This window comes from Macrotis lagotis, chromosome 1 (genome assembly GCF_037893015.1).
Source record: "Macrotis lagotis isolate mMagLag1 chromosome 1, bilby.v1.9.chrom.fasta, whole genome shotgun sequence".
Lineage (NCBI taxonomy): Eukaryota > Metazoa > Chordata > Mammalia > Peramelemorphia > Peramelidae > Macrotis > Macrotis lagotis.
The window spans coordinates 488,214,032-488,237,020 of record NC_133658.1 but is presented as its reverse complement, the minus strand read 5'-3'; the positions used below and the strand labels follow the sequence as shown (position 1 = coordinate 488,237,020).

The 22,989-nt window shown below is 36.3% G+C and overlaps 1 protein-coding gene across 2 annotated transcripts in view; it reads left to right on the top strand.

Annotated features, from left to right (window-relative positions):
* Positions 1-6,494: 6,494 nt before the first annotated feature.
* Positions 6,495-22,989, top strand: part of AFF3 (ALF transcription elongation factor 3) — a 679,787-nt gene continuing 663,292 nt past the window's right edge. Inside the window, exon 1 of one of the 2 annotated variants that reach the window (XM_074213791.1) lies at positions 6,495-6,730. In XM_074213791.1, coding sequence (XP_074069892.1) covers positions 6,678-6,730 — 53 coding nt within the window. In that variant the 5' untranslated portion in view covers positions 6,495-6,677. The remainder of the gene's footprint in view (positions 6,731-22,989) is intronic. The other variant, XM_074213792.1, reaches the window with a different exon arrangement.

Below are 22,989 nucleotides of genomic sequence, written 5' to 3'. Positions count from 1 at the left end.
AAGCCCTTTAATAGGGTCAGCAGCCAGAGCTAAAGGTAATACTGAAAGGTGTGGGTGTGGTTAGACAGAGTACCCTGGGGCTCTGCTTCATGGGCTCTTTCCTCAGAGATTATCTCCCTAAAGACAGATAGGAAATTGGCATTAGGGAGTACTTTCTCCATGCTAAAGTGAGAATACTATATATCAAAAGCCCACTATAGTCATTCTTGGGGCTTGTCTATTGGCATGTTTTTCTTACACCCAAAGATGGTGAATTCTTTGGAGAATTCTCTGATGCTCCTCTCAGAGCCCTAGATTCAGAGTCCAAGGGGTGATATTGTGGGTGGATTTGATTATATTATATAAAAATTACAAAAAAATAAAACAGAGAAAAGGGAAAGTCAAGGAATTTTTTTTAACAATAAATCATTTCTCAACCCTTCTCTCCCATATGCTATTGGTATACTTTGAGGAAAATAACAATGACAAAAGCTACTATAAATTTAGCAACAATTTTGAATAATTTGTATTTGTATTTGTAATTTGTATTTGTATTGTAATTATAATTTGTATTTGTATTGTAATTGCAATTTTTATTTATAATATTTAGATAATTTGGAAAATAGATATATATGTGTGTGTGAGACATTATTCAGACTACAGAAGGTACGTCTGCTTATTTATTATGAGTCACACTGAATATTTTGTTGGAGCTAAATAAAGACCAAAACGACTATGCCTTGTTTGTGTGTGTGTGTGTGTGTGTGTGTGTGTGTGTGTGTGTGTGTGTGCACATACACATAGAGACATACAGGCATACAAGGAAGATATAAGGACCCCTTGCAATAACTCAAGAGTCCTCTAGGGGTCCTTAGCTCACAAATTGGGAATTAGTTCTAGTGAAACAGGATGACAGAGAATTTAGCTGGTCTTGAACACTTGAACAGTATATAATGATATAGTGACACCTGAGTACTAGGACTTAGAAGATCTGGGTTCAGAACCGGATTCTGCCACTTAATGTATGACTTTGAGGAAGTAGTTTTTCATCTCTAACATAAGGATAATGCATACCCACCACAGAGAATCATTGAGGAAAGTGTCATATACTTGTGTTATTATTAGATAAATTATAATAAAAAATGATCTCTGGGGTTAATTCTGCCATAATTTATAAAATGTTAGCTAGTTGAGTAGCATGTGGTTTTCTTTGGTTTCCCTTTTCTTAGGTCCTAATCCAAGGAGTCAATCTTCTTTAGGATAGTTGAAATTCTGTATACTATCTTTTTGTTCTTGATATATTTATTAGGAGAATTTTGGAGAATCTAAGTTTGGGTTTTGGCAGAACATGAGCAATAGAAAAAAGAAAAAAAATGTAATCCTTTCCCCTAGGTCAGTTGAGATTATATATCCTAGCTCTTTCATTTCATGTATATGATAAAAAAAAAAGTTCCTACATTCATTCCCTCTCCCTTCTCTCCCCTCCCCCCCCCCCCCAGAAGTACGGAGAACTAGTAATTTAATTGAAGTTAGTTCTGGCATTTGGTATACTCAGCTGAGCCATGATATCTTTTCTGGGCCTGGGCAAGAATGCTTTTTTTCAAAGTGCCAGTTCCAAAATCCAGAAAAATTCCTTCTAAGAATTCTACTAACTCCCTCTTACATACGCTCTCACACAGACTCCTGAGTATTGAGATTATAGTAGTGTTGTTTGGATCACTCCCAGGAGAAAAGTTTCCCAGGTCACAAGATCCTCTTTAGTCTGCACAAAGGCCAACATAGCACATCTACTGGATGAAATTCACCAAAGAGATAGTTATTGGTTGAAAGATTATTGTTTAGTATCCTATTTATCTGACAGAAATTTATTCTTTTAGGTTGTATGTTTTCTAACTTGTAGGAAATCTTTATTTCCATTGTGCCTTATATGAAGGATTTACAGTTTTGATCACTTAGACTCACCTCTCACTTTGGTATGTGTGCCCAGGGGCTTAAGGATAATGGGAATATTTTAAAAAACTAAATAAATAAGAATGAGTAATAAAATTCTCCTTTAACTCTTCCCATTAACTTTATCATATTTGATTTATAAGTAGATCAATTTTCCATGATATATTAATAAAATGTATTCTATAAGTATGATCTTGATTTCTTAGAAATTCTCCCACTTTCTCATTAGATAATCCATGTTCTTACTTCAAGAGATGAACATGTATTCATAGAATTAAAATATTAATAGTAAGTTTAATGTTACATTGTGGTCAATCTGAAAATATTTGTTATTCTGGAAGAAATGTTTTTAAACATCCAAATCTAAATTGCTTTTTACGCAAGTACACTCAAATATTGAAATAAAGACTATTTAAATTAAAATACAGATCTACTTATTGTTCCATATTCTAATGACCACTTCAGAGAATTCATTCCAGCTAAAATGCCCCCCCCTTTTTAAAAAGGGAACAGTTTTTGGTTTTTCTTCTCTGAGCCTACTTATTACTCTTCAGACTTTGTTAGAGTAGCAGATACCTATCTCTAGAATCAAGACACAGTATCAGAACTCACAATAAACATGGTTCTGTTTGTTCTCATGCAATCCTTTGTATAAACATATTTGGTGGGAAAGGAATGTCAGATTTTTAAGTGGGTCAAGACATTTCTTACATTTGAGGCTTTCCAAAAAGTCCTGATAGTTGTGCATTGGACAATTTCAAAGTACTGGGAGTATTCCCTTTTTTTTTTAAGGCAACAGAATTTAGGCTTTCTTCCATAGCTATCCCCCCCCTTCTTCTTTTCCCTTCTCCTCTCTTCTCTTTCTCCTTTGTTCCCAGAGAGCACTGACTTGATGTCTCATGCATCTCACTTTTACCCGTGTAAACATTTCAAAGGTTTATGCTAAAGAGATATTATGAAGACAGATTTATCTAAATGTATTATAGAATAGACTGTGGTTTGGAAATCCTACTTCTCACACCTGTATTTTCTTCAATATTAACATTCTCTCTTCATTTTTCGCCTTGTTATTCTCTCATATTAGGGTAGAGATTTTTAAAATGTCAAGGATTTTTAGGTTTTATAGTAACAGATGAGCATTCTCAAACATGCTTTTTTCTTGTTTTCTGAATCTTACTTGACTGAGGTTCAATCAGTCCTCTCTCTGAAGATTCCATCTTGATTTATCTTTTTTCCCCTTCCCTTTGACTAATAGGAAGGAAATTTGATCTAGAGAATCTCAAGTTTTGGCCCAGTCTATAACTAGTTCCGTGACTTTTACCTCAGATTCCTCATCTACAAAATGAGGGAGCTGAACTAAAACCTTCAAGGTCTAAATTCTATATCCATTAATGCTGATAAAAGAAGTAACCACTTCGGGGAGGCTAGGGGGCGCAGTAGATAGAGCACTGGCCCTGGAGTCAGGAGTACCTGAGTTCAAATGTGACCTCAGACACTTAATAATTATCTAACTGTGTGGCCTCGGGCAAGCTGCTTAACCCCATTGCCTTGCAAAAACTAAAACTAAAAAAAAAAAAAAAAGTAACCACTTCAAAATTAAATGGTTGGGGGGGGGGGGGGATGACCAAAAAATTAAGAGAACCAAGGTCTTTATCCAAGCTGTAATAACTAGGTCACTTTTTTTTTTTTAGTTTTTGCAAGATAATAGGGTTAAGTGGCTTGCCCAAGGCCACACAGCTAGGTAATTATTAAGTGTCTGAGGTCGGATTTGAACTCAGGTACTCCTGACTCCAGGGCTGGTGCTCTATCCACTGTACCACCGACCTGCCCCAACTGGGTCACTTTCTAAGTCAATCAAATACAAACAAACTAGAAAAGCTTTGTGTTAGGTAATGTCAAACAATATTCAGCATTTTATTGATCTTTTCATCTTCTAAATCTGTTATGGACATTAGCTCATTAATCTTTAAACCACCTTTTTTGAGGCTAGTGGGGTGTTAAGAATTGCTTTCACAGCTTGACTAATGGGAGAGACTAAGGAAGGGAGGGATTATTTAATTTTCACAAGGATCTTTAGTTCTCTATGGGTCCCATTCCAAAATGTGAGTTTGGCATTTCTTCTTGTTCAAGATGGAACAAGAGTACTCTATGCCATTTAGGACATTCAGGAGAGGAGTTCTGGAAGTTTTCTATAATGATCAGGAAGATCAGAACTTCATTTTGTCTCTTCTATCTGTGCTATATTTGCCACCCATCTTAGGCAGTGTGGTACAATGGAAAGAGCCCAGGTGTCATAGTGAACAAAGCACCAGTCCTGGAATCAGGAGGACTTGAGTTCCCAGATTCAGACACTTGATAGTATCTGTGTGACCTTGGGCAAGTTACTTAATACCCCATTGCCTAAGTTAAAAAAAAAAAAGAAATAAAGAAAAAGGAAAGAGCCGAGAAAGCAAGTCATAGAACCTGAGTTTGAATCTGGATCGAACATTTCCTATTTGTGTGACTCTGTGGCCCTCAGTTTCCTTATCTATGAAATACAAGGGTTGAATGTATAGATCCCAGGTTCATTTCAGTTCCATATCTATGATTCTGTGAACCCCTGCAGTAAATATACATGGACTATCTTATCCAAGAAGTGAATAGAGAAGAAATTCTTAATTTTTGTATCTTACGGTATATAGAGAAGGTAATGTAACTGCCCTAGAAATGCATTCCTTAACATGTTTCTGACTAAACAAATAGGATAAATGCCGTTTAATAATATAGAGATGTAATAGTGATCTTTTACTAAACCACTACTGCTATGCTTCATCATGTCACAGGAAAGATTCTTGGTCCTCCAGAGTTATTCCAATAGAATAAATTTTGGGCTAAGTACAACTTGAGCTTGAAAGGTGTTGGCCTGGTGTGTATTATGAGAGTACTTAGAACCCAGACAAGTTTGGAGAGGTTTATCAAAAGGTTGGCCACCAGGTGGTGGATTGTTTTCTTGTTTTTATTTATTTTTATTTTTTTTTATTTCTTTGCTTGCTACTGCAAATCATGAAGGTACACAAGAAAGTAGTAAGGAAAGATGGTTTCTAGGATCTCCCCAAAGAAGTTTATCTGTAAAATGAATCCATAAATCTGTTTAAGTGGCAAAAAAGTAGAACTATAATACTAGCAAACACAACTTTTAAACAGAAGACTGTCCTATCATTCTTTTAAGAAACTGAATTTCTTATTATTTAATTTAGTTACAATAATATACTGTTTCTTAAAGGAGTGCCGAATAAATCAGATAGAAATTAGATAGGATGAGTTGCACATCTGAAGGAAGCTTTTTTGCCCCCTAATAAAAAAAGGAAGAAAAAAGACCTAGGAAAGGATGGTTCAGAGTTTGTACAAAAGGATGCCAGACCTTCTATTAAAAAATAAATCACAGCTTTTGATCAAGTCCCCTTGGAAGTGATTTCCTTCCTCTTCTCATTTATTCACTTAACTTTATTAACTTGAGAAATTTTAAATGAGTTGTTTACTTCGCGGCTGGAAAGCTTCACAAGTTAACCCTGATCTTTCCTTCAGGGTCAAGGGAATTTCCCCATCACTTCCTCCAGGTATGCAGAAGCGGTCAACCTTGGCTAAAAGGGGCTTCTCCCGAGGGTCAAATGAATTCTAAGAAAGGAAAAGAAGTGTGGAAATACCAAGTCGGATCTGGGAAAGGATGGGGGTGGGGATGGGCGGAAGAGAAAGAAATTGTGATGGAAGAGAAAGGTTGGAAGGCATTCAAGGGCCCCCAGGAGTCCTTCGATGCCCTTTTTTATTCTTCGCCCACTCACAAAATACTCTGGCTACTCTGTGGCAGAGAAAGAGTCAAGTGCAAAAGAAAATACAAGAAAGACGCCACAAATACGAAGTGTGGCCTGCTAGTACAGCCAGATACCTAAGAGCCTGACAGGGAGGGGTGGGGGGGGGGGAAGAGAGAGCAAGAGAGGGGGCGAGAGAGACAGAGGAGCAGCTGTTGGGTTTTTTTGCAGCGTGCACAGGGAGGGCGCCCGTCTCGAGTGAGTCACACACACATGCGCGCGCGCATACACACACACACACACACACACACACACACACACACACACACACACACACCTCTCAGAGGAGAAAAGGAAGGCTGGAGAGAGGCAGAGGACAGCAGCAGCAGCGGCGGAGAGGAGAGCGGCCAGTGGGCGAGTGGCTGCGCTCGAGGGGGAGGGAGCTTGGGAGGAAGGGAGGAGGATAAAGCGGAGAAGGAGAGTGGGGGAGGAGGGCCCTCCAGAGTGAGTCTGTGGTGTGTATCTGTGTGCGTGTTGTGTGTTGTGTGTGTCTGTCTCCGCTGCTGCTCTCCGGCTGCCTGCGTGCAGAGAAGGCAAGGGGGAGGTGGGGGGGGGGGGGACTGGGAGCCTGAGAAAGCCCCACAGCCACCCTCCTGGGAGGGGGAAGCAGGGAGAGGAGAGGGGCGGGGAAGAGGGGAGCAAAAGGGGAGGAGGGAAAGAGGGAGGAAGGGAAGGAGGGAGGCAGCCAAGCAGAGGGGGCTTTTCTCTCCTCGGCGCAGTTAAGATGCACCTTGAACGCACTGTTCTCATTGCAGCGCCCCAGCAGCAGCAGCCACAGCGGCAGCAGCCACAGCGGCAGCAGCCACAGCGGCCACAGCGGCAGCCACAGCAGCAGCAGCAGCCACAGCGGCAGCCACAGCAGCCTGGCTTGCGGCGGCGGCGGCAGCGCTGACACATCCCACCATGGACAGCTTCGACTTAGCCCTGCTTCAGGAATGGGACTTGGAGTCTCTGTGGTGAGTCCTGAGACTCTCTGCCTTTGACAGGCAGCGGGAGGAGGGGAGGGGAGGACCGAAGGCTGCTCAGCTCCCTTCAGCCGCTGCTGCTGCTGCACCTGAGGCGCCGGGAACGGGGATGGATGTCTGTGTCGATCCCCGTGGGGTGGGGGAGATGTGAAGAGGTAGGGATTCATCTGAGGGCTTGCTCTGCCCCCTTTCTCTTTTTGCTCCTCTGTCGTGCCTCCCCCATTGCTATGGATGTCCCCTCTTCCCCGCCTCCCCAGCTTCTCGACCTCCTCCCCACTTCCCACTCTGGCCTCTTCAGCCCAAAGGGCCAACGGGTCTGAGAAACGAGGGGCAAAGCTCAGCCCGGAAGGGAAGCAAGGGGAAGAGAAGAGGGGGACCAGGTCCTGGAACATGTCTTTGGTGCCTGGGGAAGCAACCCCTCGTCTTTTTTCGACTCCTTCTCCTCACCCCCTTCTCCCTCCTCTCACCTCTCACCCTCCCTCCCCCAACTCGTTGAGACCAGCCGGGTCCTGGAGTTGGTGCTGCGGAGCCCTGTGCCCCGGAGGATGCTTGGTTGCCCCCACCCCCTCCCTTCCCATGCCTTCCGGACCCTGCTTGCTTCCTTCTTTCTCCTCCAGTACCCACCCACCTGAGAAGGAAAAGTGTGCATCCAGGGGGAGAAATGAGTTTCTTCAATAGGGGAATTCCAGAGATGTTGGTTTAGGGAGACTGATTCCTTGAGGTCTATAATTCCTCTGGGCCCCCTCTCTTCATCCCTATCCTGCCCATCAACTTCTGTTGTTCTGCTCCTCCTACTTCCCAACCCCAACCAAACCTCCTCCCCTCTCCCCGCTTTTATCCCTTGATTTGATGCTTGCTGCTTACAATGTGAGGATGGGGAGCCAGGGACAAATCTCCCCGTTCTGTTGCATTGACTTTCCCTAACGAGTAGCTGCTGTACGTAAAAAAGGCTGCTCGAAGCAGTTTAATTCTAGTTGCGGTTGTCTTAAAAATCCTATTGGCTGCTTCATCATCCCCCTCTGTCCCCCCTTTCAGTCCCTTCACTATCTGTTAAATGTTTGGAACCTCTCTTCAGGTAGTGCAATTATTGCCTTCGCATTCCTGGAGAAACTTGTGTTTAATATTTATTTACTGGGACGAATATCTGCTGGAGCAAGCATATTAGCTGCATTTGTTGCTGTTGTGTCGTTGTTGTCGTTGTTGTTGTGCTTCTGGTAATCGCTTATTTGTGGAGCTGGACAATTTCTTTTTTTTCTTTTTCTGCTTCAGATCACTTTAGTGTTCGCATGTCTTTAGAACTCGAAGTGCTTTGCCTTTAGCACCCATTGTTTAAAATGTGAAACAGGCTGCTTTGGGTCTACTGGTCTAGAAATACCACATATCATGTTTGGATTGGGTTTGTTGTCCACACTTTTGGTATTTAATGTTTCAGTGACCGTATTTTCTATTTTCAGTGACAGATGTAGACAAAAACCTGGGTACAAAAGCCAGTGCTTTTCAGAACAGCCTCCTTTAAAAGATCTCATGATTAGGGCAGCTTCCTGCTCATAATGTTGCCTCTTAAAAACTAACAAAGATGGGCCTTAATGAAATAAAACTTTGAGTTGGAAACTTCAAAGAGTCACTAGACTTAACTATGACATGCTATTACTGTAGCAAAGATACTAATTACCATGGGGCTGCTCATGGTTCCTATACTTGAGGTTATTTCAGCTTTTCAGTTATAGTGCCTATTATTGCAGAAATTTATATCTCTGTCATCTTGAGTCTTGGAACAAATACAGTCTCTTTCCAGGTACAAATGTATTCTTAAAATGATTTTAGTTCCTTTTAAAGGGCAGTTTTCCAGGCAAGGACAATAATTTATTATTTCAAGCTATTTTGGATGCTGCTGTCCATTTGCTGACTGAAACTGAAACAGAAACAAGACTTTGGCTTTTAAAAGGTAGTTTATCATTATTGTGGATTAACTCCAAGACATTTATTATTTTTAAACAATGTAAAGAAGTAAAAAGAAAAAAAACATTTTTAAAGCCCATACATATATGATCATATTTTCTTTTTTTCTTTTAAAAAAATCTTTTAAAAAGATCAAGAGAAATAATTTGGCATGATGAAAAGAAAGGTGACTTTAAAGTTAGAAGGTCCTGAATTCAAGTCTCACTTCATGACACACACACACACACACACACACACACACTGGTTAGATGATTTTGTACAAGTTATTTAGCTTTAGAATGGGAAACATTCTAAAACTAAATTGGAGAGGAAGTTATGACCTGCACTGTTAAGAGGGAATTTACTCATCTGCAAGATTCCTTTACATCTCTAGTACCTATTCAATGCCTTTGATATGTGTGGAGCAGTATTTCTAATTTTTCAAATCAGATACTGAATTCACATTTCAAAAAAGTGGAAAAATTTATGAATTTTGGTGTTTTTTTTTAAAGGATCTTATACTTGAAGAAGGAATTCCTACATTTTTTTCAGAAGTTAAACTAGAAGAATTCTCAAGTTTCTTCTGAAACTTGGATTCTGTGGACTAGGATTAGCACAAATAATTCATGATGTCTAATAGTAATTCAGTTAAAATGATTCTGAATTTTTGGATATTGTCTTTCATTCAATAAACTGAACTCTCCTATTCATATATGTATACATATGTTTATATATAATATACATGTATACATATGTGAAAGCAAGTTTTATGTCACTTATTGGATTTAAACATTTATAGATAACCAAAGCAACTCTAGAATTATATTGACTAGTTTTAGTATTATTAATAGTGTTATAATTAAAAATTAAAAAATTAATATTTACTTGAAGGAAAATGTTGACAGAATAATTTTTCTTTATTACCAAAGTAAATCTAAAATCAGCATAGAATGAATTAAATAAGGGAGGACTCTTTTATCTTAATTACTCAGAACAGGAAACCCCAATTTTTAGTTTTTTTCCCCTAATAGCAAAATAGAATTAAAAGTCAATCAAAATCATTTTCTTAATTAGCAAGCATTTCTTTTTTTCCCCTCTTCCCACAAAACAAATTGTGGTCTGTCAGTGATGCCTTGACATTGCTTCTGATGTAGCATAGTGGAAGCTTAGTGGTCAAAGAACTATTTATTGAGATATCCCCAAATGGTTATGTTTAAGGCTGTATTTAATGCAGGAAAAATGAAGAATTTAGTCCACTTGTTATGATATAAATTTGATAATTTAAGTAGACAGTTTGGACTAACCTAAGTAAAATCTCTTTTTGATTCTAAATAGCAGTTTTTGTAACTTAAATTATTCTGATCATTGCCTCAACTTTTCACTGAAAATATATCATAAAAATTGCATTGTGACCCCTAGTTTCATCTGTGACTCTACTTCCCATTTCTTAGCCAGTTTTTAAGTTGGGGCAGATATCTGGAAATGGGTTCCTTTACATTTTCTGCTCATAGTTCTATCCTGATAATTTTTTTCTGTATAGATGGGGAAAAAGACCTCTCAGTGTTTTTATTCCACCCCTCTTTGATCTTGGCCCTCATCCTAACTTTTTGAAACCTTTGATAGAACATCAGCTTCCAAGCCTCTTCTCTTTGAGGCACATGTAGATGACAATATAAAATGTCATATCCACCAGCATAACAGTATCCCCTTGTATCTCAGCATGGTCTAGTTCTGTTAAATAAGAATGCATTAAAGGCTTACTGTAAACAGTGTAAATGCTAGGTACATGAGAGACACAAAAGTAAGACAGTCCTTGAGTGCCCTCAGGTAGCTCACAATGTCTAAGTGGTAAAATCACAATTACCAGTTAATTCATGGCAGAAATAATGATATTGATAGAGTATTTTCTACAATATATAAAGTTCAATTAATAATCATTTCAGAAACTGAGGAAACAGCTTTTCCTTTCTAAAACAACATATAGAAAATTCTAATTTGGCCTCCTTAAACAAATTAGGCATAAATATGTTAGGTATTAGGAGAAAGTCTTTATTGAAAATGCCAAACAATTAAGATATAAATAAAAATATTACTATCACCACACTACCACTTTTACCACTACTACAACCATTCCATTGCCACTGCCTCAGCTGCCTCAGCTGCTGCTGCTACTACTGCTTCTACTAAAACTTCGTAAGATCCTAAAGATATAAAACCTTGTCCAGAATTTAAAATTTCACTGTTTTTTCATCATAGTTATTTATTTTTTTAATAGACTAATGAGTGTATCATAGCTATTTATGGAAATCTATCTGCCCTATTAGATTAGAAACTCCTTGAGGGCAGTATTGATGTCATATCTATCTTTGTGTCTCAGAACTTAAGATAGTGTTTTGTATATAAGTAGCTATTGAATAGAGGTTTATTTAAACTTGTCAGTTCCATTTTACCCAAATACTTTCTGTCTTAACATTTCTTCTAAAATGAAGCTTTCATAATTACAGTAAATGAAGTATTTAATATCCATCCTTTCTCTACTATATCTACAGTCAGCACATATTGTGTGTGTAGGTGGGTGCTTACTAAAATGAAGATGATGGATATATTATTCATGGTAAAGTGTTTCCTTCTTATGCTCCCGATTATCTTGTAAAATATACACTGTTGAGAATAAAGTTCTGTTTAGATACTGCTCCAAAGAATGGAGATGATTTTAGATATGTTTAAGACTATTGGTCTGAAAAAGATTTCAAGGATTCTTTCAGCAGTAGTCTATGGGGCTGTTTACTGAAGACCTGCTTAGCAAAGTATGGAAAGGCTAATCACTAGGATGGCCATGGGGTGATAAATTTCTCAGCCATAGCCTCAAAGTCCGCCTCTTAAGTTATAAAGAGGTTGCATTCATGTCAGTGGAAATTGTACCTATAATAATGAAATTATATATTTCTGAAATAATGAAGAAAAACATTGTAAAAAAAGATAAAAATGTGATTTGGGGAAGATTCACCTACAAACAGAAACAGATTTAACAAATAATTTTTAGATTTCTTGACCTTAATAAAATTCTTTGGGAAAAAAGAGTTAAAATCACATTGAAATGAAAACTATACAAAAAACTATAACAAGAATTTTCAAAGTGAATGAAATTATTTTTGATAAAATAATCTTTATCCAAAATAAAATTTAAAATATTATTATATATCAAGGTTCTTGATGACAAAGAACAAAAAACATGAAGTATGTAATAGTATTTTATGATGGCATAATGTTTTCTTGTATTTAAAAATAAAAACTACAAATATATTTTCAGGGTTGTACATTCTCTTAAAAATTAGGAATTTAAGTAAGATTTCTGAATCTATCTCCAGCTCTGACTCTGTTTTGCCTTGGGCACTTATTCCCCATCCTGAATCACTTATGAAATGGAAGCAGTCATAATGATATTCCTCACAAAGTTGGATGTTAAATAATATTATCAGTTGCTCCATGAATGCTAAGTATGATTACTTCCACTCAAAAATTTAATTCTTTTACAAACACATAATGAACACTGGAAAAAAGTCTTATTGGAGTAAGATACATGGCCCATCCAGGTTGGTGTTCCAAATGCCAAGTCTTCCCTGCCCCAAGGTGAGCTCTCAATCTATTAGGCTATACTGTCTTTTATATATGGACACACACATATAGCTGACTAATGCAGCCCTATTTGTGATTGTAATTCTAATATATGTAGGTATTTAATAATTAAATTATTTCTAACATTTTACTGAAAATAAATAAGCCACCATGTTTAGTGATTTCATTTAGCATCATGGATGTCATTTAATATGTCAAGTCAATCATTATTTTGCTTCCATAGAAATTCATATCTAGCCAATTGTGATAGGATGATTGGAAAGCACTTCATCTAGAAGTGTTCTAGATTTGACTTGTGAAATTCTAGAATGCAGAACTAAGATGAATAAGTGGAAGTTACAGGGACAGATTTCATCCCAATATAAAGAAGAACTTTCAAAGATTTAGAACTCTCCAAATATGGTATGAACTTCTTGAGGATATAATAAACTTTCCATCTCCAGAGGCATTCAAGAAGTAGCTAGATAACTATCTGTGAATGATACTGTAGAAGTGGTTTCTGCAGTGTATTTGACAAAGTCAATACTTCCAACTCTAAATCCTTTGACTACATGTACCCATGGAGGATAACAGATTTTGAACAATGCAAAATTAATTTATTTGATTAATTTTTATCTTTTATGACTTTCATAGCCCAATGGTAAGGGAAATATACATACTTTTACTTCCCCCCAATAGGTCTCATCATCATTTGGACAAATGGTTGATTTGAAGTGACTGTTTCTTTGAAAATAATTCCCTATATTTGTTTTGTTTTCTTGTATGCCTGAAAGTAATTTGGAGTTACCTTTTATGTAGACATGATAATAATTTTCAAAAGTTCTACAGGAGATTCCTATGGGGGTATGAGAGTCTTAGGTAAATTGCTTTTGTCACACCTGAGCTGTTTTTGTATCTGTGGAGCATCAGAGAGGATTTGGCATCATCTCTCATTGAAATGCTAATTAGCTCTCCAGTAGTTTACTTAAAAAGTAGTCCTAGTCTGCACAGGTTAATAAGCATTGACCTTGGAAAATAGTAAATCTGCTTTTACTTTTTTTAAACTTCCCAGATTTTTTTTTAAAAAGGGGTTTATTATCCTGTGGAATTCTGAGGGTTTTTGCATCTTTGTGAAGGAATGACTTAGCTTTAAGATATTTATTTTGGAACCTTAGGTGTTATGTGTCAGTTTGAATAGCTGTCACCTGGGAGTGAAAGTCCCTTTGACATTCAGAAGCTATTTGGAAATACTGGATTGTCTTCTCTGGGGATGCAGCCTGAGAATGAATTGTAGAAGAGTTGGGGTTGAGGGGGAGGAAGCTGGATTTTTATAGAATAACATTAGTATTCCACAATGCCTGAAGGTTACATTTGGGTCCAGCATTTATTTTTATTATTCTGAGCCTTTCTGTCAAATAAAATCCTGGTGTGATTTTTACTTTGTTTTGTTTCTTGTCTAATTGGGCCCAAGTGGGCCCCATGTATGGTAGGAAATTAAAAAGAAAATAAAACAGACATCCATTGGAAAAAATAAATTCAGGAATAAATGGGTTAACCATTATTCATACTACTTCAGTTGATCCTATCTATTCTTCACAGTTGTGATCCTCCAGTTACCTCAGCAGCTTATCAGGGTATGAAATTGTGCTACAGGCCACAGTTAAACATTTCAACCTTTTTTGATTTGTCAGGAATCTCTTGGAATCTCTTAACAGACACCTAGGTCCCAGGATAAGTTATATTTCTCCCAGGAACTCTGGGGAACAATTCTTTACAGAATCACTGAACTACTGTCTTGGGACCAAGGCTGGAAACTGGTTTTTCCCTAGTGTCCTGTTAGAAAGACAACCCTACCCTCTCTCTGGAGCATGGAATGAATGCCATCAGCCTAAGATACCCCCCCCCATTATAGGTGCCAGATGCCACCTTCCACAATCATTACTCTAAATGGAAGTACACTAAGTTGGAACATTAACATTCACTGAAAATTCCCTGTATCCTGTTGTGGGAAAATATGGACAAAGGGGTATATTGTGTCAAGTGGGTAACATAGGAAAGAATGATGATTTACTTTGAGTTTTGCTTTGAAATTTGAGTAAGGAGAGTTATACACTCACCATCCTTATTGGAGTTTATTTAGACATGTTAAAAATCAATTTTCATTTTCAAAATTTTCAGTTTCAAAATTCATTTTCAAATCTTTTTCAAAAGACAGTAGGGCCACGAGTCTTAGAAACATCCCATGATGTAGTGGAGGTGGGGGTTTGGGGGGAATGAATTGGATAAGAGCATAGATGATATACTTATCAAATTTGCCACTGACGCTTTGTGAGATAAATAATAAAATAAATTATAAAGTTGGGATTCAAAAGATATTGACAAGCTAGGACCTTAAATTTTAGCTAATAACAATAAAATTTAACTGAGATAAATGTGAAGTCTTATAGTTTGACTCAGAAAAATCAACTTATGCATTCAAAATCACAGAAGTGTGCCTAGGAAGTGACTTGTCTGAAGGAAAAAGGATCCAAGGTTTTTAGTTGACTGCAGGTTCATAATCAGTCAATAATGAGATAAAGCATCTAGGAAAAATAATGCAGTCCTGGGCTGTTTGCACAGGATTATGTTGTCCAGGACCAGGGAGATGATAGTGATGCTATTCTCTTTACTAGTCAGGCAATGTTACAGTTTTGTTTTCAGTTTAAGATGTTACCTTTTACTAAGGACATTATAAACTGTGGAGCATACAGGGAAGCACAATCAAACTGGTGAAGACTTTAAGTTTGTGGAATATGAGAACAGATTGAAGGAGCTGAGAATATTTAGCTTGGGGAAGGAAATATTTAGTGGACACATTTTAACTATTTTAAAGCATTTGAAGACTGGAATATGGAAGAAGGAATTAATTTGTTTTTGCTTAGCTCTAGAAGGCCAAGGATCAATAGGGGGGAGGGAGAAGTTTCTAAGAGGCAAATTTACTTTTGAGGTAAAGTTTTTGTTGTTGTTCAGTCATTTCAGTCGTGTCCGACTCTTTGGGACCTCATTTGGGGTTTTCTTGGCAAAGATACTGGAGTGTTTTGCCATTTCCTTCTCCAGCTCATTAAGTAAAATTCCTTTAAAATGTCAGCTTGGGAAGAATAAAACAAGTGCCTTGGTAAGAAGAAGTTTACTATTAGCAGGGTGCTGGTAAATGTTTAACAACTGGCTCTCCAAAGAGGGGAAAATTGCAGTACAAAACATTTTAAAGTTTAATTGGCATTAATTTTTTCCATTACTTTTTTAAGTCTAGATAACCAACAAAGCAATAAATCAAACCCTGATTGTTTTCATTTACTGATTTGGGAGGTGCATATGCTCAGACTGAAAATTTAACAATCTTTCAGTTGGCAGATTTAGCACACCCCTGTAACTTAAACCCTCATTAGACAGTTTTGAGAAAAAAACTGAATATTGATGTTTGTTTAGGCACAGGGTAGACTGGATGGATCTGAGACCCTTTCCAACTCAAAGATTCTTTTATTCTACGTTAGTTTGGAACAAATAATTTGTTTTAAATAATGAACATTTTTGAAAACTGAGGTCCAAATGTATTTCAAATGGGAAGTAGGTGAGACAGGGAAGGATAGTGTGGTAATAATGCTGGAGATAGAAATTAACTATATTTCCTTGGGCAGTTAAGTATTTCTCCTGTATGGTTTGACTCCCTTGTGAGTTTACTGTCATCACAGCCCAGTGGCAATGATACTATCTTGTACAATGATGGCTCAACACTTATGTTATTTGATTAATTGTTCTTAACCATTTCTAATGCAATATTAACTTCCACTAATTTAGTCTACCCTTGGAATGTCAGATTCTCATTGTCCTCGGTTGAAGCATGGTGCTTAAAAGGGTTATAGGTCAGGCCCTTGGTGGAGGATGCATTTATTTATTTATTGCCTCAATTTATAAAAGCACTGTTGATGCCTTTCTATGCACATTGAAGAAAATGTCGTTTAGTGGGTTTCAAGAAATAAAATGAAAAATGACCTAGTTAAATGATTTAGACAAAAACCTTAATAAAGACATGGGCTATCTGTCACACTCTAAGATCAACAAGTTTGTACTTTGTTGACCCTCAGAAGAAAAAAAAAACATAAGATAGGAAGGAGTTTTCTATAAGACTAAATAAGTAATATGGAATTCTTATTCGACAGAAAGTCAACTTTCAGAAGTCCAGGGTACTACTGAATAACTATAAGAAAATCAAAAAAATATTTAAGTATTAACGATGAGCTAGGCTGGTGCTAAATACTGGGACTACAAACACAAGAAAAAAGAAACACTTATCTGCAAGAAGTTTAAATTTTAATGGAAGAAGACCACATACAAGGGAACAGAATGTACCCTCTTGTACTCATAATATTGAAGTCCAGTAAGTAAGAAGCAAAGCTTGGGGGGGGGGGGGGGGAACAATGACACTTGGCCAAGCTAGATTCCTTTGCATAATTGCCACTGGATAGAACTCATTAATGTGAGAAAGGCATGATGGAAAGATTTTCCAAGGTGAGAATTCTGATACAAGGAATGGGTAGATGGATGGATATTGCAGGGTGAAGAAGTCTTCATTGCTGAAGGAGATTCCAAGGTGAGACTGTAGCTGAGTTATGGTGTTATACTATAGAAATTCAGAAACACAGGTGGGAGAGCTGCAAGTAAGATGTACAATTATCATGTTAGTGATTCTAAATTGTGGAATTGGATGCCTTTTATTGTTGAGGGAGACCTCTGGTGCTATCCTTCTCTCCTTTTGTCTCATGTGGCTGGTGAGAATTACCTTGACATTTCTTTGAAAGGTTGTGCATACTTCTAGCACATAGACTTGTCTTGCAAAAGTCATCATCTTTGCAAATCTATGATTCTGCATAAAGAAGCAAGCCAAAGCAGAGAGACCCAGATCAGTGTAATGGTACCTATGGAAAGTGCTGATGAGTAGTTAATGGTTCCTTCCAATCCTGCCTTCTCAGGTTCCTCATAGTGGTTAAAGCTTCTGTGGTGAATAGTGGAATGATCCACAGATTTGGAGTTTGATGAGATAGGTTTAAATTTTGATTCAGTCACATACTACCTGAGTGAACTCAGTCACTTAACCTAAGCTATAAAATAGAATATAATTAGATGACCTCTAAGGTTTCTTTTAGTTCTATTATGACCTATTTCCATGAGTGCTGAAGTCTTTTTGATTTGCCATTTTGTGGTAGATAGGGAAGTTACTTACCTTATTGGGTGACTGGGTTAGGAGGCCCCAGGGTAAGCTGTCTTCCTGAGGAAATACACTGTAGCATCAAAATGAATGGGGAAAAAAATCATCCTAATCTAATTTACATCCATACCAATGCCCTTTCCTTGTATTTTTATAGATCTGATATATGAAATCAAATTGTATAATCTGTTAGCTCATTTCCGTACCATGGTGCAGCACATGAATATATGCATGTGTAAGTGTATAAGGATGAAACATTTACCCTTAACTGCACTGACTGCTTAGGAAAGAATGAATAAAGTGCAAGAATTACCTGGATCGTGTTGATCTGCTGTGACTATGGCTGCTGTTGAATTTTTTTTTGAGAGTTCAGTGCAGTTATCATGAGCAGCATCTATAGTGTTTCCTATCAAAATTATATTTATGTTCCTGAAAAGGCATTTTAAGTTGGGCGATGCTGACCTGCCAATTAATGTCTGATTTCATTTTGAAAAAAGGAACAAAAAGAGCTATTTTAATATAACACATATTACTTTTTTTTCTCCCTTAAGAACTAGCCCTTTCAGATGATTTTTTTTTCTAAGATTTTCCCCCCCTTAACCAAAGCAGATTCAAAATCTAGCTGTATGCACAGGGTAAATGGATTGAAGCTTTTGACTGGCAGGGGAATTACCAGAATGCTATCTTCTTTCCTGCCCCCCTCCCCCATTTCTATTAAAGCCCCAAGGATGAGTTAAAATATTCAGAGTTCAGGGGAGTTAAAATTTACAATCTGGAAGAAAATGTATGACTCTTCCCTCTCATAACTGGATAGAAAATTAGGAATACAAAAGGAATCTCCAAGTTAACTGGGAAGGTGGCAAGAATATTTTTTTAAACTCACCACCACCTAGATGAACAAGCTGATATTCTAAAGCCCCCAAAGTTTTATGTGTAATGATAAAACTCAGTGTTTATGGTTCTAGATATTTTTAGTGATCCACAATCCTCTAAATTTATAAGGCTGTGTGTACATATATGTGTGTGTGTATATATATATAGATAGATTTATATATATATGTATATATATATATACATACATACATACATATATATACATATATATGCTTTTCCCAGGGAGATTTAGGGATGATTGGAAGAATGATAGCTGGAATGGAGGGGTTCTAAACTGAATGCTGAGTTGGCATGCTTGCCGTTGGAATAGTGATTCCTGTGAGTATATATCAGACTTTGGAAATAGAGAAGTGGCAAGCATCAGATATTAAGAAAATATAAACAAAAAGTACTAAGTAATTATTTGTTGAATGAATTAGTGAAAGATCTAAACAGGGTCAATTCAGGATGAGCTTCTTTCTATCAGGAAATCAGCATCTAATGAAAATCAGTAAGTTCACATTAATTCACAATTAATTAGGACAAGGGAGGGTATTATATCCAAATTAGTGAAAAATCCTAATGCCAGAATAATTTTTCATCATTTAATTACCTTTAAGTGATGTGTATATGTACACAACTAAATATAAATTCTAGCCCTGATTTGGCTACTTAGTAGGTAGATGACCTTGCACAAGACATTTAACCTTGATTCTAATTTGCCCAGCTATAAAATGAGGGGTTGCCCAGTATGATCCAGCACTAAGATTTGGGCTAGTCTCTATATTCATCATCTCTATTATCTATATCCATTTCTCTCAATATATATATTTCTTTTATGGGCATATATAAATATATGTACACACATTCATGCATAAGCATATATCGTTATTCAGTGATCCAGTGATCAAGTCTTTGTGAACACACATATACATATGCATATATATGTATATACATATATGTTCAACAGAACCACATAAAACTAATTAAGAATTTTCCACCAATATATAAATGAGATATTATTGGGATTTTAAAAAAATGTAACATAATAGAATTTTGTTATATATTATCATATCCTTAAAAACAAACCCTTACAGGACCTCGTTGCTCTATAATCAATGAACGTGATACCTTCAAACCATTATTCTTTTACTTACTACATGCAAGACATTGGATAAATAATTTAAACTCTATGGACCTTAGTTTCTTCATCTTTAAATGAAGGTTTGGATGATATAATCTTTGAAATCCTTTCAAACTCTGTACTTATGGGTCTATATACTACTTTAAAAAAACAAAAAGAATCCTCTCAATCCATCTAAAATCCCATACACTGTCACACTCATTAAAATTTTTGTATTAGTTGAGTTCTAACTAATGAGACATCACTGTGATTGAATTGAGTATGGCTTTCTGTCAAATTTAGTAGTGCTTGGTTTGTCAGTATTTAAAATCTAGAAAAAAGCACACTGTCTACATATTATTTTCTTTTAATTATTTGCATGGTCATAAAACCACATCATTGACAAGTTTTATGGATGAAGAAAATGGTAACAACTGTTCTCCACAGCTGCTGAAATTTACCTCAACACCTGATTATAACTTTATTAATAATGATAATGACAGTATAGCAATAAAAGAGTGAAAATCTCAAAGAGAAAGAATCTGGATTTTTGTATAAGGTTCCTCATACAGACTCTCTTAAGGTTTCTTTTCAGGGTTGTGCCTATGATAGGTATGGACCAGGTGACCTCTGACATCTCTTCCAGGCTTATGATTTTATGATTCCATAAAAGGGTTATTAATATAAAAGTTAACCATCTTTGAAGAAATGGTAAGAGGAAATGAACTTAATTTGTATCAGGAGGGAATTTAGGCAAAACAAAATGAATAGTTTCTTGATTTAAGGAGTTGTGAAAAATTGAAAGAAGTAATGGAGGGAATTTAGGATTTTTCTTCCTTTAGAAATTATTAAGAATAAGATCAGTTTTGTGAGAGGCATGTGTACAGGGACTTGATTCAGAAGATCTAGGATCATAGTCTAGATCTGTCATGGCCTTTGACTCTTAGGTTCCTCATCACCAAAAAATACATTGAATTACTTGACTTACTCTAAATCTATGATCCTGTAATTTTATGAAAACTTAAACTTTACACTTAACAGGGAGATTAAAGGGACTATCAACCTGATAATATTACACTAATTATTTTCTTGGTAACCCAATACACCTGATAGCAATGATCATTCTCTGGCTCTGAAAAGAACAAAACCACCACCAGTGGTTGAATTTTCAACTTTCATTAAATTTCTTTTGATATTATTTCTCTTAAGATTAACCTAATTTCTTCTAGACCTTAGTCCTAGTTTAATGAATGAAAGAAGCATTTATTGAACTGGAGGGGATAAACTAATGCTACTAAGAGCTTTCTCCTTTTGAAAGCTTAGGTTATAGCATATTCTTCTTTGAGGTTCACAATGCAACTAGCACAATATTTTGCATATACATAGTAGTCAATATGTTTTTGCTAATTAATTTTTAGTATATTGACATTATATACATTAATTCTATTTAGAATTAGAGTAAGGGAGGGTATTCTGTCTAAATTAGTGAGAAGTTTCAATAGGTGATTTTAATAATCATTCTGCTTTTTTTTTAATTTTTTGGCAAGTCATTTTGATATATCTTAGATTTAGTTTCTTAAACCAAAAATGAGTTTCTTATCTCCAAGACTGATATGTGCTTGTAAAGCACATTTACACATAACTAATGGAGAGAACCCTAGTAATCATGAAGGCAACTAATAATATTCTGCTGGGTGGATGGACCTTTTTTTACTCTCCAGTGAAGGTAGTCTATCTTCTTAATTTTTTAAGAAAAGAAAAAAGTTGCCTCTTTTCAACTCTCTTTCATTGTCCCACCCAACCCCTTTAAATGATGACATTATTTATTTTATTCTTCTGAATTTCTTATGATACGAATTTTCTTCCTGACTACCCCTTTGCCACTCCTACCCATCCTCAAAGTACACAGACACAACATCTCCCAACTTTAACCACCACCACCACTACCAGTTTCCAGTTGAGGAAAACTAAAGAACTAATTCTTAAATGTCCTGGAGCTTTGTTGATCCTAAGGAGTTTTTAAATTAATGCTTTATTTCTATGATAGCATTGCTAGTATCTTATTGCCTTTGGTACTAAGGGGTCAGGTCTAGTATTGCCTCATTGCTTTAGATGAATAAATGCTCTTTGTTTCATTATGATCACTGCTTTGTTCAGTTCCAGCATGTTTCCTTTCCAATTTCTTGACCTAGAATGATCCATGCTTCTTATGAAGTCTGATGGATTATAGCATATGGTATAAAAAGTATGAGTTAAATTATTTTGGTCTCCAAGGGAGTAGAGCTTTTTGTCATGTGCTCAGTTTTTATAGACTTCAGATTTGGGTACTTCTTATATCTATTTCCCTCTCCTCTCATTGCTTCATTAATTACTAATATAGCTCATAAGATGACATTGTATCAAAGTGCTTTCCTTCAGGAAACCTGAAGATAAGTAATGCTACTCATCTCAGATTAAATTGCCAAATCAACAAGCTCTAAAGATTGTTTATGGCAACTATCTGGTTTGCCTAATTGCAAAGAAATAAAAAATTACTAAGTGGACCAAATTTTAGGGGCACTGTTAATCAGTAATTTTGCTTTAAATTAAAATGGTAAATAATTTGCTTAGTTATTTGCCCACTCTTCAATCCCAATTCTCTTAGTGGCAGAGTCACTTTAGGAATTGCCATATTACAAGTATATATTATACTATAAAAGAACTGTTCTTTCTATTTGCTAATTTTTTCTTTTTACTGCCTTCAATGACCACTTCCTGACTTCATATGACAGAAAGTCAATAAGAAGAAACTACTGAAATGTTACCTGCCTAAATGACCAAACATCCAAATAATAGGTGAAAATAAACAAAAGAAGAAAAGAGGAAAATGATGCTATATCTTTACCATTTCATTTCTGAGGAATTTCTTCTTATAATTAGGAAAAGAATACTGAACTTATTCTTCTTCATAATGAATGCCTCAAAATATTATTATATAAAAATCACTAGAAAACATTTGGTAAAATGGAATATGATTTTTTTAAAAAATATTGGCAGCCATGTAATGAAAAGGAAATGCTCATTTAATTCTTAAGAAGCTGTTCATTAGATAGTTTTTATTATGAACTTTTGTATTAGAAGTCACTTTAACATATGCAATGGATACCTACTGTGTGCTAGTCATTGTGGGGAACACAAAACTGAATAATATTTTATTAATCTTACATTCATAATCTAATTTCTGCTCTCAGTGAAATATGAATGAAAATGAATTACCTATGTTTCTTGAGGCAGAGTTCTGTGATTTAAGAAAAAGAACTAAATTTAAGTTTTATGGACTTCATGCTCTCAAAGACCATTTTTTAGGGTTTTTTTTTTGCAAGGCAATGAGGTTAAGTGGCTTGCCCAAGGCCACACAGCTAGGTAATTATTAAGTGTCCGAGGACAGATTTGAACTCAGGTACTCCTGACTCCAGGGCT